Here is a 17080-nt window from a genome sequence, read left to right as displayed (position 1 = left end):
AATAATTCATACAGACGCTTCAACTACTTAGTTCTCATATATATATATATATATATATATATATATATATATATATATATATATATATATATATATAATATATATAAGCTATTTCTAATTCATAAACACTTCAAAATGTTTATTCTCATATCTATAAGCCACTTCAAAAGCAAATAAGTGATGCAGACACCACCGACCATATAAACTCATTTATATCAAAAGAAATCTCAACGTCAGTAACTTAACACAGTATGCCATTTTCTTTTCTTTTTTGGCTTTGATCAACATAACAATTTTTCACTTCAAATTTCCAATAAATAAATTTAGGTAATCACTAATATAATTCATATGATAACTAATCAATTAAATTTTAAAATAATAAGGTTTAGACTACTCACATGAAATTGAATTTGCAAAAGAATGCCAATGCTTTCTTTTCTCCAATCCCTTTTCTTCTTCTTCCACTTCTTTTTATTTCTTTCAATCAAAAATATTCTTTTTAATGGACGTTAGGGTGGGTTTTGTTTTTGAATAATAAGATTTTTATAGAGGAAATTCTCAGGTATTCTTTATTCAAGGTTTTAAGTCTGTTTAAGTTAACATATGGGCCTCAAATGGGTCTGAAAACACCCAAGGTCCATACCTATATGAATGGGTAAATTTTAACAATGTTTTCAAGCCCAAAAATGATTCTAAAATACCCACAAAAGTTCTAACAAACAAATTTAAGTAAAAACAATTTTGAAAAATCAACAACAGCTAAACAAATTCTAGAACAAGCTAGACTTCATAATATAATAGTTATTTTCAATTCCAATAATATAAATTGTGTTGTTTAAAAATTGGGGTTGTTATTCTCTCTCTCTCTCTCTCTCTTATTAATTAAATCTAAATGTCTATATTAATATAGATAAACTTATTTGTTTTCGCAAAGAAGTTATGTACATGTGAAGTGTTACGCAAACGAAAGCAGAAGCGTGACAATTGGACAAAGAAGATTGAATATATGTGGTGATGGAATTAACAAAACAATTAATCAAAAATACTTACCAATGCAAAACGAATAACCAATAATAGAAGTGAGCCTAATACTTACTAAGATTTACGTGGTTTGGTGTTAGCCTAATCCACTAAGTAAAAGAGTAGAACTTTACTAATAAAGAGAGAAGCAAATAGAGTACAATCACTCACAAATGAATCCCGAAGAAATCACAAACTCTCTCTCATAAATTGAAGCCCATAATCTCTCAAATTAAACTAGTATAACTTATGCTTCTAGCTTACAAAGTTGAACATCCAAACTTCTAGCTTACAGAGTGCAAGTGACTGCATGGTGAAAAAAGAAAAATATAATATTGTCATGACGTATTGAATTCCAATCTACAATTTAGCCTAATTGTCCTTTATTAGTAGCTTGAGATTTGAAGAAGTTGTTGCCAAAATATGTTGCTTAATTCATTCCCATTCGAAATTTAACCTACTAATCTTGTCATAAATCTATATCAATGGCATTTGTAATTAATTTGGTATCCAAAACTAATCATATGATCATATTGCTTTATATGGATGAATTAGATTGGTTCAAATTAGATATTTGACCTGGAGATCAATCAATGGCAGATACATATGTTGAATCTGCATGTAGGCCTAAAGCTTATTCCAATTTAAGGAAGAAAAAGATTCCTTGAGAAAAAAAAAAATGGACTTGGATTAATTCGATTGAAGCAAGGTGTGTACTTCTACAATACTACCAAACCCAGCTCACTCAGAACATCTTTAGTGGTGACACCGATTTAATACCAAACACCAAATTCTTAAAAATTTAGTAAAAACTATTTTTAGTGGAGAGACCAAATAAAAAAAAACACCAAACCAAATACCAAATGGGCTCAAATTTAGTATTTGCTTGAGTGTTGTATCAAATGTACGTAAAGGTTTTTGGCTTTTCCAACACTGTGTGGGCTTCTCACTAAATGTATAGTTTGTGGTTCCCTTCAAAAGAAATAAAAAACATCAATAACTAATAGTTATGTGTTATTTGTGTCATTGATTTTCATATTCTTTTTCATTGTGGTCCTCCAAGACACATCATTTGGTGTTGAAAAATCCCTCCAAGACACATCATTTGGTGTTGAAAAATTGAAGTCTAGACTAAATATGTTTGGTGTTTTTGAGGTCTCACTATTAAAGATGCTCTTAACTCTCATATAGACATCTAGTTTGTTAGCATGACCTTTTTAGAAAATAAAATAGACTTGAAAAAAAAAGAAGAAAGTGAAACAAATTGTATTTTATTAGAATGTAGCTTTTCTTCCCTCCTTTATGCAAACACACGTAGAAAATAACCATATATATTATGAGTAGAATGTTGAACTACCGAGTCTACCAAACATAGATAAAAAATTTATAGGCCATATAATCACTTCGTCCAGTGGTTGATAAAAAGATTCATTATTCATCTTTTAGAGACCCATCCTAGATATATTTAGCAAGAGAGACAGAAAAAGAAAAAAAAAAAAAAAGAAAGAAAATTGAAGAAACACATAGAAAGATTTTGGTGGCTTTAGTCCAAAAAATTAAAACTAAACTGTATGGTTGTTTGGAAATATCATATCCAAATAGAGCAACCCCAATATATATTTAGTTAAGCGCCCTTCATTTTATTTTTCTTGCGAGAGGAGGACAGGAAAATAAAGAAAGCTCTCGGAGAGAAATGGCATAGACGGGTATGCGGAATATTGTCTAGCTAATGGATAATATCATGTGCCATATCCAGAAGTTTCGGAGTTGTGCTCACGATTCAGGAGTCAAAGGGTAGTTTTGTAGTTTCATTGACGCATCAGTCTTCATTAGTTTGTTGTTATTGTCTCTGAATAAGTTAAGGATAGACAGACCTATAAGCTTCCGTCCAAAACTGACCAAATTGTGTTTACTTTAATTTGATTGGTCTTTACATGCTAAACTTCCATCCAATTGAATCCACGTCCATCCACTTATCTGGAAACTTGAATTTTTCCATCGCCCATCCCTCCACAGGTATATGTGCAAATTAAGTGATTAACATATCAAAACATGAAAGAAATGTTCGCTTTATAAGATTCAACTCAATAGTTTAACGTACCCATTTATTATTCCTAACCGAGTAAAGTGCAACGAAAATGACTTCGAGTCTTTGACTACCAAAAAAAAACTTTTATTAGGGTAAAAAAGAAAACACAAATACTTTTGTCAAGTTGTAGCTTTTGGATGTGTGACTTATTATAGAAGAGAATCAGTCTGATATTTTACCATTTTATGAAAACATTGACTACGGACGTGACATGCGATCAGATTCCAAAAGTCCTTAGAAATAAAAATCGTAATCGAAATTTGTTCTTTGACAGGTTAAGTACACACTGTTGATTCCAGTTCAGAAAACTCAAAGTCGCACATTTATTTTTTATTTTGTCTCCACAAGAGCAACGTATTTTTATACGGTCCCTAAAATACAGTATAACAACAACAATAGCGCCGGCTGATATGTTGGAAGTTGGAACCAAGGAAAAAGAAGAAATCAGGAAATTAAGGAGGGAGTTAATTAAAAAAATATTATTATAATATTATTATTTTGTTTGTCCCTCTTCCTCGTTCTTTCTCTCTCTCTCTCTTTGTTTTTTTATGCCCTAGATCTCGAAAACCATCTCAGATCTCTTTCTTTCTTTTTTTTTTTTCTCTTGCCTTATTTGACACGTCGAGATCTGTACAAGGCAAAAGTGCAGTTTCCGAGGTAATGTTTCTTGTTAGAAAACAGTTTTTATTTTGGATCGGTTTGACTTTGATGTTTGTTTTGATTTCATTGAAATTTGATCTGTTTTGAGTCCAACATTTGAGTTCTTGAGCTGGAAATATGTAGAATAGCTCAGGTTTATAAATGACGGATTGTAGAACATAATTAATTGTTGTATAAAGATGTGTGGAGGAGGACAGAGAGTGATACTTATAAAAGTTTATAACCTTTTTTAAGGATATCTTTATTGTTACTCAAGGAAGATCATATTAATTTGTTTTGAATATCTTTTTGAGAGGATGCTTTTTTGTTTTTGTTTAAGGTTGACCTTATTGTTCATTTGTTTTAGCAGATGCAACTGTATATTGATTTTGGAATTTGGGTTTTGCAGTTCGGATTCGTTGGGTCAGTTGTTACAGATCTGCTGTTTCAAGTTGTTAATTACTGACCAGCTTTCTGTAGTGGATATAAGTTAATTGAGTTTTCAAAAAAAGGGAATGTGTATAGATACTGCTATGAGGTGATTGCTCTAAATGAAGACATATCCGGGGTTGCGGTTAGGCAATTGGGATTTGATCATGCCAACCCATCGCCATCGCCCTCCCTTGAAAAGGCCAATGTGGATTATTGTTTTGATTTCTTTGGTGAGTGTGTTGTGTATAGGCGCTTATGTTTACCCACCGCGACACTATGCAGCTTGTTATATCTTTTCTACGGGTGACTGTAAGAGTATGGAGTGGGTTCCACCCACTCCCGTTAGGGAGTATACAGATGACGAATTGGCGACTCGGGTTGTTATTAGGGATATCTTGCTGACACCTCCTCTTCCATCAAAGAACCCCAAAGTTGCTTTTATGTTCTTAACTCCGGGTTCATTACCATTTGAAAGGCTCTGGGATAAATTTTTCCGAGTAAGGTTTTCTCCCCTCTTTATTTGATGTTTAGTACTTTATTCCTGTTCAAATGGTGATTACCTTTTTCTCTTTCTCAACGTTGAGTCAACATATCCCAGCCTTTTTCTGCATAAATTGATTGTATACTGTCATTGGACTGCAAAGCCTGGCCTTCTACAAGATCTAAGTTTTGCAATATGTGGAATCATATTGATTTCTTAACACTCATCAGTACCATGTCAAACTTAACTGTGGTCATCAGCTTTATATGTTTTTACATCTGATATTGGAACTGCTTAATAGACTTTTTCTAGGTTATTAGAATTGTTATATTAAAATTTCCATGTTGGTCTCCTTAAGATTTGGAGCAAAATTTAAGCTTCAGTCTTGACATGGAGAGATTACCACATGCTGATTACGCCATGGGGTAGTTTACATTTCCACTTACCTTCTTGGTACAGTTTTACTACAAGAATATACTTTTGTGTCAACTATACTGTAGCATGGTATGGGAGCCACAACTCTCAAAGAGGTGTAGTATTTCTCTTGTGAACATGCACTTCCTGGTTTGAGAAAAGGAGAAGAATGAAGACATCATATGAGAATTTGTCAGTTCTTCAACTATTTTAAAGAAATGTAGTTCAAAAATAATTGAGTTGACCCTATGCAGGTCTTATTGTGAAGATGTGTGAAGGGACATATTTTTTTTTCTGTGTGTCAAACATGTATAGATAGACAATTATTCCGTCATAAAGTTGTAGAATGGACACATACCCCAGAGACACAGAAACACACAGAGGCACATGCAGTGTTTAGAAAAAACGCACTGAGGCTTGTTCCTTAAACCTTTTAGGAGTTCAGCGAACTTAGGCTGAAGCCTCAACAGCAGAGAGTAACCCAAGATCCAAAAAAATAATATATATTATTTATTTTTTATTACCTTTTCTCCTCACAAGCACCTTCAATCTTTGTTCAACGTGCAAAACAACCTTATTCATAGGAAAATTTGTTCAACTCCATAAAGAATTAAAAGTTATTTTATTTTATTTTTGTTTGTCATTTCAGCGTGATCGAGGCTTAAGCCTCAAGCCTCATAAAGGCAGTCTGCCTTGAGGCTCATATGAGTTTTTTTTAAACACTGGGCACAGGCATATGCACATCACAGTCAGATTATGATTAGAACTGCAGAAGATGGTACACTATACGAGGCATGTTACTTCAGTAGTGGGATAGCAGAAATATATAATTTTGCAAACCGTCCAAACAAAGACTTGTAGAGATTAGACATGTCATGCTATCATCTGTTATTGTCACAGTTACTTTATCTATGAGGTAAAATTAAAAGCACAGCAGGATTCAAAATATCTAAGCTGTTTATGACTTTAGTAAAGATCAATGTAGCGTATTACCACCCCAAAAACTAGTTGACGTGTTGCAGTAAAGATGATAAAAGATCTGTCTGTGAGTGTATTTAAATTCTCAGTTTGTAATAAGATGTTTTTAATTTTCATATCTAATTTGGTGGTCAATTGCATCTTATGATTCGATCTTACAACAGACTTTTATGTGTTTTAACAGGGCCATGATGAAAGATTTTCTATATATATTCATGCATCCAGGGAAAAGCCAGTACACGCGAGTCGTTATTTTGCCGACCGAGATATTCGAAGCGATAAGGTTGGTGAATTTTTTTGTGAAATGATAAATCTTTTAATGGAATTACTGAGTTTTCAAGGAATGGCTCCTCTACCTTTACATAGAATAGACTTGATATTAGATGCATAATGAAGTGAGATGGACCTTTTATGAATTTTCCCTTATAAGGGCCGTCTTCTTTGTCCAACTAATAGAAGTATTTCAAATCAGTGATGCATCCTAAAGAAATTATGTAGAAGATAAAACATCAGATTAATGACGTCATGACTGTCATATTTTAAAGTGGTTTCAACTTTCAAGCCCTTCATTGTTATTTTGCATGGTAATGACATAATTACATGCAGGTGGTTTGGGGAAAAATTTCTATGGTCGATGCAGAAAGAAGACTTCTGGCAAATGCTCTTCAAGATCCTGATAACCAGCATTTTGTCCTGCTATCAGACAGGTGAGTTGGCTCATTAGAGTTCATTTCTCCTATCTTCAGTGAAATTCGTTTGATGGCGCTGTCTTCCAGTTCTTGATTTTTCTTTATTGAATTGCAGTTGCGTACCACTGCATGATTTTGATTATGTATATAACTATCTGATCGATACAAATCTCAGCTTTATTGACTGGTAAGCTGGCTACACATTTCAGCTAGGAATTATGTGTTAATCATATCTGTAAATTTGATAGGATGCTTAAACTTATTTAATTGAAAACCCACTGGAAATCCATCCAGACTTGTGGAACTTTGATTTCGCTAGTTTAAGCCGAATATACTTCAAAATATTTATACTACATATTTTTGTTGCTTGAAATATGGGATCTGGCAGGTTAAACGTTATCTTTAGAATAGATGCACAATCATTTTATTTAGCCCCTTTTTTGGCCTCCAATTTATGCAATTTATTTCCTTTTTGTCCTCAGCTTCGAGGATCCTGGTCCACATGGATCTGGAAGGTATTCTGAGCAAATGTTACCTGAAGTGGAAAAGAAGGAGTTTAGGAAGGGTGCACAGGTACTTCATATACGCCAGGGTCTGATATACATTGATCTAAGGCATGCATGCTTGGCACCAGTTCACTGGATTAGTTTTTTTGTTATTGGCTGAAGCGTTAAAAACTCAAAATGCATAAAGAATGCAATTCTTCTCCATAAAGCTTCTTGGCCACAAGGTCACAATTATCTTTGACTGTTCTTACCTTATGCTTGGTTAATGCCCCGATCTTTGTGTGATGGTGATCTCCCTGATGACGAGATCATGCTCACATAGATGGGTAAATCTCAACTTATTTTTTTATTTTTAAAAACCTGGGGATACTGGATACTAATGTACAAGAATGCGTATGGATAACCTATCCCGACACTGCACACAAAGCAAAATGCTAGCTCATGCATAAGTGTTCTTTTTCTCTTGTTCTGTAATGTTCTAATTTGCATAACATATATACAGTGGTTCTCAATGAAGCGACAGCATGCTATGCTTACTATGGCAGACAGTCTTTACTACAATAAATTCAAGCATTACTGCAAGGTAGCTTTGTGCTCAAACATGCTTTAGTTTATGGGTTTTTGTTTTTCGTCATTTTTTTTCTTTGGTATAACAACAATTACTGATCAAAGAGTAGACTCTGAGGGAAGAGACAAGCACACTATTTTAGGAGGATTTGTGGAACTGAAAACGGAAAACTCACTGTTATTGTGTCCCATTGAGTGTGCTCATGTTAACACGAGGTCATTGATGACTCACCCTTGAAGACCTCAAAGATTGACGCCCAAATATAGAAATATTAATTAAAGCATCTGACAAATGTTCCGACCTTGAAGTCCTCTTAGGGATTCGAATCTACCCCAGAACCTTTTTAAGTACTATTCTCTACCCACAGAGTTTAGAGGTTTTGACGTGAACGTTTGTAGCTAAAAGCATTTAGTAATGTTACTTAATCATAACATCATTAACACTTAGTCAACGCACGAGAAGTTGAGCTCAAACTGAATATTCAAACTTGAGCTGTGTCTAGTTCCTGGAAAATGAGAAAGAGAGAGAGGGAAGAAGAGGAGGTTATTCCACCAGCTAGAGTCATATAAGGAAAACGAATATTCTCATTCAAAGGAGTTGCTTTCCTTGAATTTCAAAGCTTTGAAAGAATGTGATTATTAAATTGATTTCCCTCTTAACAATTTACCCACGAAATTGTTTACAACCTACCACAATTTGAGTTTGCTGTTCTATCTTTATAAAAATAACCCTTTATTTTCCGGGAATCTTAATACATGGAATCGTACACAGCCTTGATCGTAAAAAAATGTCTTTTAATGTCCCTCTTGAAGAGTAAAATACCCTTTTGCATGGGTATGTGGTAGATGATTATCTGATGGTAAAAATCATGGAATATCATGACTTTTATGGCCAGCAGATTGCAATGAACTGTGCTAAACTGCTAATAAAGATTTTCTATATGTTTTCCACAGCCTGGTATGGAGGGGAAAAACTGCTATGCTGATGAACATTACTTGCCAACACTCTTCCATGTGAGACATTGCACTCAACTGATTTTACCGTTCGGACGAACCCATTGTTTACAGTCTAGTTTTAACTTCGAATTCTTTTTCTTTATTTGTTTTAATGCATTTCAATTTTCAGATGGTTGATCCAGGTGGAATTGCGAACTGGTCAGTCACACATGTTGATTGGTCCGAAGGAAAGTGGCATCCTAAAGCTTATCGGGCTAAGGAGGTTACCTATGAGCTCCTAAAGAACATTACAGTATGATCTTCTTAGTCATGCCTGTAGTGCTTTATATGATGTTTACCTAGTAACTTTATAGTTATCTGACTTGATTCTCTTTTGCAGTCTATTGATCATAGTCTGCATGTAACAAGTGATGAAACGGTATGTTCCATTTCTCACTGATATGGATTTTCGTGTTCAATGTGCTGTATCTCACTAGTTCAACATTGGAAACTCATGAATCCCAGTTGTTGAAGCTGATTATTTTGAAGTTATTAAGCTAAAAATGGGTAATTGTGATATTACTAACAACAAGAAAAATCTCACTCAATTGGATTCTCAGCCTCAGCTACTGACTTAATCAAACTGCACTCAATTTGAGTATACTATAACATCAAAATTTTAGTACTGTGTACAATCTAATTTTCTGGTCCTCTTTCCAATCATTAAGAAAGATATTGGTTCATGCTGTTTGTTATTGCAGAGGGAAGTTCAGCGAAATCCTTGCATGTGGAATGGGATGAAGCGATCATGTTATTTATTTGCAAGGAAATTCTACCCTGAAACACTGGATAACTTGATGCATCTATTTTCCAATTTCACAGAAATTTGAATGGGACACCTGTGATTATTATTCTTTTGTCGAAGCAGTGGCGATCGACTCTTCTCCCTCGGTTTCTTCGTAAATATTAAAAAGCTGTCAGAAGCCACACAATTGATGGCTCCAAGTTCCCATTGAGTAGTTTCTTAAACGTGAAGGAAGATTGGCAGTGCAGATATGGTTTATTGACTTCGAGGCTTGAGGAGAGGCTGGCACCTTGTTTGCCTGATCACTGATGTTTTACTTTTGGGTGCCTCTCCCATCCCTCTCTCATTATTTTTGGCATTGATGTGATTATACGTTTAAAACAGAAATTTTGGGAAGTTATTTATATGCAATTTGATTTTTGTAAATCAGGAAATGAAGTTACTGAAATTTCTTGCTTCTTATCCTCTTACATATTCTCTTGTTTTCTTAATTATTTTTATCATAAATACATATTTGCCCATCAGTCACTCTAAAGTCTAAACCCATTACTTCTTCTACTTATCATCCCATATCAATCGAGGTCTTACGCTCAGCTCGTCCTTGTTTATCTCTCTATATTCCGGTCATTTGCTACCGAAGTGGTTTGGAACTTGGCCCAAGGGGAAAATTTATATTTGAACTGTTGGATAATTCAGTCGAAAATCCAAGTATCTTGTAAAAGTTTTGAAACAGAGAAAGTAAGATAACATTTAAATCTGCTAATGTACCTCTCTGATTCAGATCCACTTGTACAGATAATCATCTCAATAAATTATCAGCGAAGTCTGAAGCTTCTGTCCGCATAAAATGATAAAACTAAATTAGAAATTGAAAGAAGTGGACCATCTGTTTCTATGGCATAGTCGTTGCACGGCATCCAGCCTGATATATAAAGCCCAACTTAGGGCCGATGGGCTTGGTTCTTGTGTTGTGTTGATAAAAAAGTTAAGTTGGGCTATCAGACATTCAGGCATGTACTGATTTTGATTTTATGACTTGCTGTGCAAGCTATTTGTGGGCATCGCTTCTTCAGTACGTTCTATTTGCAGCTCCGAGGGTCCGAAGTGACCCAAGTCCACAGTGTATACACATCCTAAATAAACAAGCCAACCAAACTCTAAATGGCTGAAGCCAATGATATCGAACACATAGCGACAGGTTTAGAATTTGATAACACTGATGAAACTTTGGAATCTGGTTTAGTTGATGCTCATTTGCGGCAGGCGTTATGGCCCAATTAAGTTAAATGATCCTTCAGGATTTGATGTCAAGCCTTCATAATTGAAATGTATATTTGAAAGAGGAGAGAATGATGAATGCACTTGGGGTTTCTCCTATTGTTGATATTGTGCTGGATTTGGAGTCTGAAGAGCATCTGTTGCAAAGCACAGACACATGAGGATAAGGAATCGGCTAATGTGGAAAATAAGGAATTTGAGAATGATATTTAGTGTTCTAGCAAGCCAGCCGAAATTGATCACAATGGGAAATTGCGTAACAATCCTCCTGGCATCAGATCAAAGAGAGCATACTTCGGAACAAAGTTCGGGACATCGGGGACCGAAGGTTGGCTCTTATAACTGTGGACTTTGGAAATCCCAATTTTATTATTGGCATATATTTTATCTCCGAATTCGGGAAGGGGACATTCTGGATCTTATTTATGAAGCTTCTTCAGCTAGTCACTGCGGTCCTAATTCCTTCCAAGACCTCGCGACTCTTGTATTGGAGTCCATACTGTTTTCGCATAATGAAATTGTTGCTGATATAGATACTACTACTACTAGCTTAGTTGATGATAAAAAACGACAACAGATTTTTAGCTTTGAGGTAGTGGAGTACCCTTACAAGTTCCGCGTGAAATAAACTTGATTAGCAGCAAATAGAAAAGAGAACCTATACAATCTTTCCTCTTTAACTAGATGGTAGATGGGTATGAGAACATCGAACAATACAGTGAGCTACAGACATCATTTTGAGTTCATGCATGCTTCATATAGCCAACTTACATATATATTAATTACTTTCCCTCTTATAGTAGTGATACTGATGAATTCGCCATCTCAAAACCCGGAAAAATCCCTGAAGTTTGTTCAGTTAGAGTAATATAGTGTCTAACATTAGCAATGTGTCTATCCATAGATCAGAGTGGCAAAGTAGTACTTGGAAATGCAGGGACAGGCTTATTTAAGATTTGATTAGTATGGTATGAATCTGTTTGCACAGAAATTCATCCGCACAACTTTGTACATAATCACCCTCTCTTCTTTTTCTTTTTACACTTTTTAATACAAAAGTTAGCTTATTGAAGGAAAAAAGTAGTACTAGGAAATATGATGCTCAACCTTCCCAACCGAACAAAAGCCTAGTGGAGTGGTGTGGAGGGCAGTGCTGCTACTTTAGAACTGAAGTGGAGTGGAGTGTGTTAGAATAGTTGTATGAAAACAACAACTAGAGTAGAAACGAAAGAAACAGAGACCAAAAAAACAAACAACCAAGCCAGATTAGGTGTCCTTAAGGAAATATTTAAGCCCTTCCAAATTGAAAGGCAAACAAGCATGTCTTCCTCACATGATACAATGGTTTAGCAGGCTGACTTGCACTCGAACAGGTTGCTCTCTAGAACGGCAGTATAACTCTCTGTGGGGGCTAACAGTAAGAAGAGAAGAAGATTGGCAGCAACAGTAGCTTGGGTTTAGAAGTGCAAGACGTGTTTCTGTCTTGAAATACCTCTTATGGACGCAAAGTCCTTGTTTATATAAAGGTAAGTTCGTCTGTTTCCAAAATAAATAAAGACTCCTATTTGGAATAGACACTCGGTTTCCAAATCAGAGAATGACTCCTACTAGGAATAGTAATTTGAAATACTAATCATCAAGAGATTCCAGCAATCCTCCACTATTTCAAAATACTTATAGTCTCCCACTATTTTGGAATAGGATATGACAAAAGAAATGGGTTTATGAAATGCCATAGAGAATCTAGAGAACAGCCTATTCGAGTGCAAGTCAGCCTGCTAAACCATTGTATGCTGTGAGGAAGACGCCACTATTGCCTTTCTGCACCACTGGAAGGGGCGAAATCTTTCCTTAAGGACAGCCTAATCCGCGCCTTGGTTGTTCACTGTTTGTCTAATGTTCCTTATGTTATACTCTAGTTGTTGTTTTCATACAACTATTCTAACAATCTTAAAGAAGATTTCGCCCCTTCCACTGGTGCAGAAAGGCTACAATAGCATCTTTTCCTCATAGGATTCAATGGTTACAGAAGGCTGATTTTGCACTAATCAGACTTCTCTCTAGAACGGCGTAATAACTCCCTCTAGCGGCTGACAGTAAGAAGACAAGGAGAAGCTAAGGTTTGGTTTGTGCGAGATATGTTTCTGTAAGTATATCTGATCTGGACGCACAGTCCTAGTTATATAAAGAGTCACAGTCGGTTTCCAAAAACAGAATAGGAAATCTACTGGAAACAGAAATCCGAAACTTGCTCCAAAAGCAAAACAAGTTTAGGCAATAGCCAAGCCACTACCTACTAACAAGGTTAGTGGTGGCTAGGCAATGTGGGACTATCTTCCAAGCACAAAAGTGGAGAGAACACTCAAAGTTCTCCACCTCCACTTGGTCACTCTTAAGTAGATTGAAAATGGGGACCAAAAGCTTGGAACCCGGAGGTGATATAACTTAACCAGCATAAGTGATCCAGTGCCCATTTTTTTTGCCGCTTTTAGAAACAAACCAAAGAGGGCGATAGCTTCTTATCTTAAAACCTTTAGGCTTCTTTCTGTTTTAGGAAATTCTTGCCAAAGATTATTCTTGTCAAGGAATCCTCCTCCGCTTGTGTTCATTGTCTGATCTTCCCTGGTGAAATCCTTCATTGCTTGAGCGTGTGAGTTCGGGAAAGATTTCTTGGTAGCTGTCTTTTGTAGTAAAATCCTCCACTGAGTTACAGTGTGAGTTTGCTTAAGACAGCTAACTTCTATTCTGTAAAATCCTTCACCGAGAACAAAGATTGCAAGTTCGAGTAGGTATACATAAGCTTGGGACGCTATTATTCTTTGTAATCATCGGCATGGCTTCATCCAAAGAACCGACAAATGAATACCGTCCACCCAGAACCGACAAGCTGGAAGTCGCCCAACTTCATGGAGTGCCCTGTTTAATAGAAATGGGAGTCAACAAGATGCGACTGTAGCTCTTAAAGCCTTCACACCAGTCCTAGTTAATGGAGTTGCACAATTCCCTCAGGACTTGATAGAACAAGGTATTCAACAGTGGGATGAATACTTGGTGGGGTATTTCCTGGATTCAAGACTGCCATTTCTTATGGTTAAGGAGTTTCTGGAAAAGAAGTGGAAATTGAAGGGTTCGTTTGAAATAACTACGGATAAGGAGTTATTTTATATGAGCTTTACCAGCTCTGAAGACCGCCAAATGGTGCTGGAAGAAGGACCAGTGTTTATAGTTGGGAAAGTGTTTGTAGTTAAGCCTTGGACAGTAGAGGTGGATAGCTACAGAAACAAGGTTGCCTCGGCACCGGTCTGGGTTAAGTTGATGGATGTTCCTAAGGAAATGTGGACGTTTGATGGGTTGTCCTATCTCGCGAGCCTAGTCGGAGGAACACCTATGTTTATGGATCGCTACAAAGACAAATGAAAAAAGGCTTTCATTTGCGAGGTTTTGCATTGAATTCCCCGAATCATGAGTATAAGGAGGTACTAACAAAGGTGCTGGGGAACTTCGAGAGGTTGTAATCCCACTAGAATACCCATGGAGGCCGGTTTCTGCTTCAAAAATGTAATCGGTTTGGGCACTTAGAAGACGAATGTCGTGGAAGAAATGGTCGAGCTTGGAGAAGACGAAATACTCAGCATAGCGGCCAGTCACAAGCTAATGTAGATACTACTGTGCAAGAGTGTGCTCATGAAGGTGATACCTTGAGGGAGCCGGCAGTAGAGGAAGGAGAGGTGGCTGAGGGAGAAAGAGTGGTGGCTACTGCTCTTGTAGAGGTGAGCTTGAGTATTGGTAGCAGGGCAATAGTCCCATATGAGGGTGGTACGCAAGATGTTAGGGAAGGAACTGAGGAGCTAAATGTTGGAGTGTTAAACTCTTTACCGGAGCTGATGGCGCACTAGAGGGCAACACGGTGGATCTTGTTGGTTGAGACCATCTCGAGGCGAATGCACAAGGGTTCGAAACCCGAGACAGCTCCATTGGATGTTAGTGGAGGTAGCTTTGCCATCCTCCAAAACACAGTAGAAGAACATGAACACAGTACGGCAGTGATCATCCACAGGGACACTCCCGCAGCTACTGAAGAACTACAGTTTCGGGATGAGCAAGTGGTGTACGAAGCAACAATGTTGGAAGAAGGCATCATTGAGGATGACCTTTCTGAACCAGAAACGGAGCTCTTTAATGATGAGCAGCCACAACAAGCAGCCTCAGCAGCTGTGCTTCCCCTGCAAGTAATAACACGGTCACAAGCGCAGGAAAGCACCCTAAGAAGGAAAGGGAAAGAATAAGGGGCTCGAGTAGGAAAGGGAAACACAAACAATAGAAATGACGAAGATAGCTATTTGGAATGTGCGAGGACTTAATGACAATAATAAAGCTAGATGTATGAATAAATTTAGAAATGAGAATAAATTGTGCATTTTTGGTATGTTGGAAACAAAAGTCAAGATTGAGAAGTTTCAGGCTATCAGCAGCCTCTGTTGCCCTTCATGGGCCTTTGTTCACAACTATACGAGTAATCCAAGTGGTCGAGTATGGATATCATGGGATCCGGGCATTATTTCGTTGATGAAAATTATGGAAACGGAGCAGCTAATTCACTGCAAGGTGGAGCTGTTACCTACAATGCAATCGTTCTTCTTAACTGTGGTATATGCTAGCAACTCAAGTGCTGACAGACTGAGGTTATGGGGAGATATTTGTTCTATTCACTCGGGACTTCAGGGGGAGTGGTGTGTGGCAGGGGACTTTAACAATGTCTTATACTCCTTTGAACGGATTGGAGGGGAGGCGGTGCATGCCAGGGAGACAGGGCCTTTTTCGGACTGCCTAGTCCAAGCTGAATTGTATGATATTAAAGCTTCAGGGGGATTCTACACTTGGACTAACTTTGCCAGGAAGTGGTCTAAGATAGATAGGTGCTTGGTAAACAGCTCTTGGAGCTCGTCTTTTCCTTACTCATTTGCTAATTTTTTGCCCCCAGGCACGTCTGACCACTCACCCATTATTATTGCTATTTTGAATATTGCCTCTGTAAGTCTCCCTTTCAGGTTCAGCAACTTCTGGGTTTTGCATCCTGATTTTTTGGGCACGTTGCTGGCAAGCTGGAATGAAGCAGTGTTTGGGTGCCCCATGTTCGTCCTCCTCCAAAAAACTGAAGAATCTAAAGAGTAAGCTAAAAGGGTGGGCAAAGTTCTTCTGTTCGGAATTATCCAAGAAGACAGAAGCAGCAAGGAAAGAGCTCAAGAGCATCCATAAAGAGCAACAAAGCAATCCAGTGGATAGACTGTTAAGCATACGGGAGAAGGAAGCCAGAACCACTCTTTGTCAGCTTATTATCATGGAAGGGGAGGACCTCCGACATAGAACAAAATATGATTGGATGAAGTACGGGGATAAATGCACTGAATTTTTCCATAAGACGCTCAAAGAGAGAAAAGGCAGGAATCTTATATGGGCGATTCAGGACACTACTGGAATTATGAGGGAGGGATAGGTGGGAGTATCAGAAGCATTTGTAGATTACTACAAAGGGTTGTTGGGGCAAACAGCCCCGGTTCTATGTGATGCGGCAAGTATGGAGGAGCTCCACTTCCCAAGAGTGCTCACTACACACACGGTGCGAACTTATGGTGCGGGGATTTTTCCGGCGGCGTACAACTAGCTTTGTTTGAGATGGATGATAATAAGGCCCTGTGGGCCGATGGGTTCAATGCATACTTCTTCAAAAAGAACCTGGCAAAGATGTGAAGATGGAGTTTGTTAAAGCCGCATTTCCGGTGTTTGCTGTGAGGACAATTAATAGAGGAGTTAATTCAACTCACATCAGTCTCATCCCTAAATGTGCAACTCCCTCAAGAGTAGAAGAATTCCGACCTATTGCCTGTTGCAATGTCATCTATAAGTGTGTATCTAAGCTCCTCACGAACCGAATGAAGCCGTATATGCCTGACATCATCTCTAAGCAACAATCGGCCTTCATCCCTGGCAGATCGATCCAAGACAACCTCCTGTTGGCTCATGAGCTTATCGAGCTATAACCGGGCACACGGGACTAAAAGATGCTCCATCAAGATTGATATAACCAAAGCATATGACCACGGTCCGGTTTGTGAGACTATTGAGAAAGTAATGGCGAGATTCAGATTCCATGAGAAGTTCATTGAGTGGACAAAGATGTGCTATTCCTCACCTTTCTATTCTATTATAGTTAATGGTACACCACAGGGCTACTTTGCTGGCTGTAGG

At 37.4% G+C, this 17080-nt stretch overlaps 2 protein-coding genes across 2 annotated transcripts; both read left to right on the top strand.

The window, feature by feature from the left end:
- Positions 1–3512: 3512 nt before the first annotated feature.
- On the top strand, positions 3513–10013 carry LOC147509233 (glycosyltransferase BC10-like). The gene is made up of 11 exons (XM_086601562.1): positions 3513–3766; positions 4158–4677; positions 6238–6336; positions 6660–6760; positions 6858–6929; positions 7225–7315; positions 7751–7831; positions 8770–8829; positions 8942–9064; positions 9152–9190; positions 9513–10013. Exons 2-11 carry the CDS (start codon positions 4300–4302, stop codon positions 9639–9641), a joined length of 1173 nt encoding a protein of 390 aa, XP_086457688.1. The 5' UTR covers positions 3513–3766; positions 4158–4299; the 3' UTR covers positions 9642–10013.
- A 5144-nt stretch (positions 10014–15157) lies between these two features.
- On the top strand, positions 15158–16328 carry LOC147509232 (uncharacterized). The gene is made up of 2 exons (XM_086597742.1): positions 15158–15815; positions 15883–16328. Exons 1-2 carry the CDS (start codon positions 15158–15160, stop codon positions 16326–16328), a joined length of 1104 nt encoding a protein of 367 aa, XP_086453868.1.
- Positions 16329–17080: the final 752 nt, after the last annotated feature.

Source organism: Coptis chinensis, chromosome 3, assembly GCF_015680905.1.
Source record: "Coptis chinensis isolate HL-2020 chromosome 3, ASM1568090v1, whole genome shotgun sequence".
NCBI classification, from domain to species: Eukaryota; Viridiplantae; Streptophyta; class Magnoliopsida; order Ranunculales; family Ranunculaceae; genus Coptis; species Coptis chinensis.
This window is presented reverse-complemented; position numbering and strand designations above follow the sequence as displayed.

Coding starts and splice junctions, on each gene's coding strand:
- LOC147509233 (XM_086601562.1), top strand. CDS start 4,300: ATGAAGACATATCCGGGGTTGCGGTTAGGCAATTGGGATTTGATCATG. Junction 8,830..8,941: donor ACTTGCCAACACTCTTCCAT/GTGAGACATTGC, acceptor TTCAATTTTCAG/ATGGTTGATCCAGGTGGAAT. Junction 9,191..9,512: donor ATGTAACAAGTGATGAAACG/GTATGTTCCATT, acceptor TTGTTATTGCAG/AGGGAAGTTCAGCGAAATCC.
- LOC147509232 (XM_086597742.1), top strand. CDS start 15,158: ATGACGAAGATAGCTATTTGGAATGTGCGAGGACTTAATGACAATAAT. Junction 15,816..15,882: donor TGCTAATTTTTTGCCCCCAG/GCACGTCTGACC, acceptor TCTCCCTTTCAG/GTTCAGCAACTTCTGGGTTT.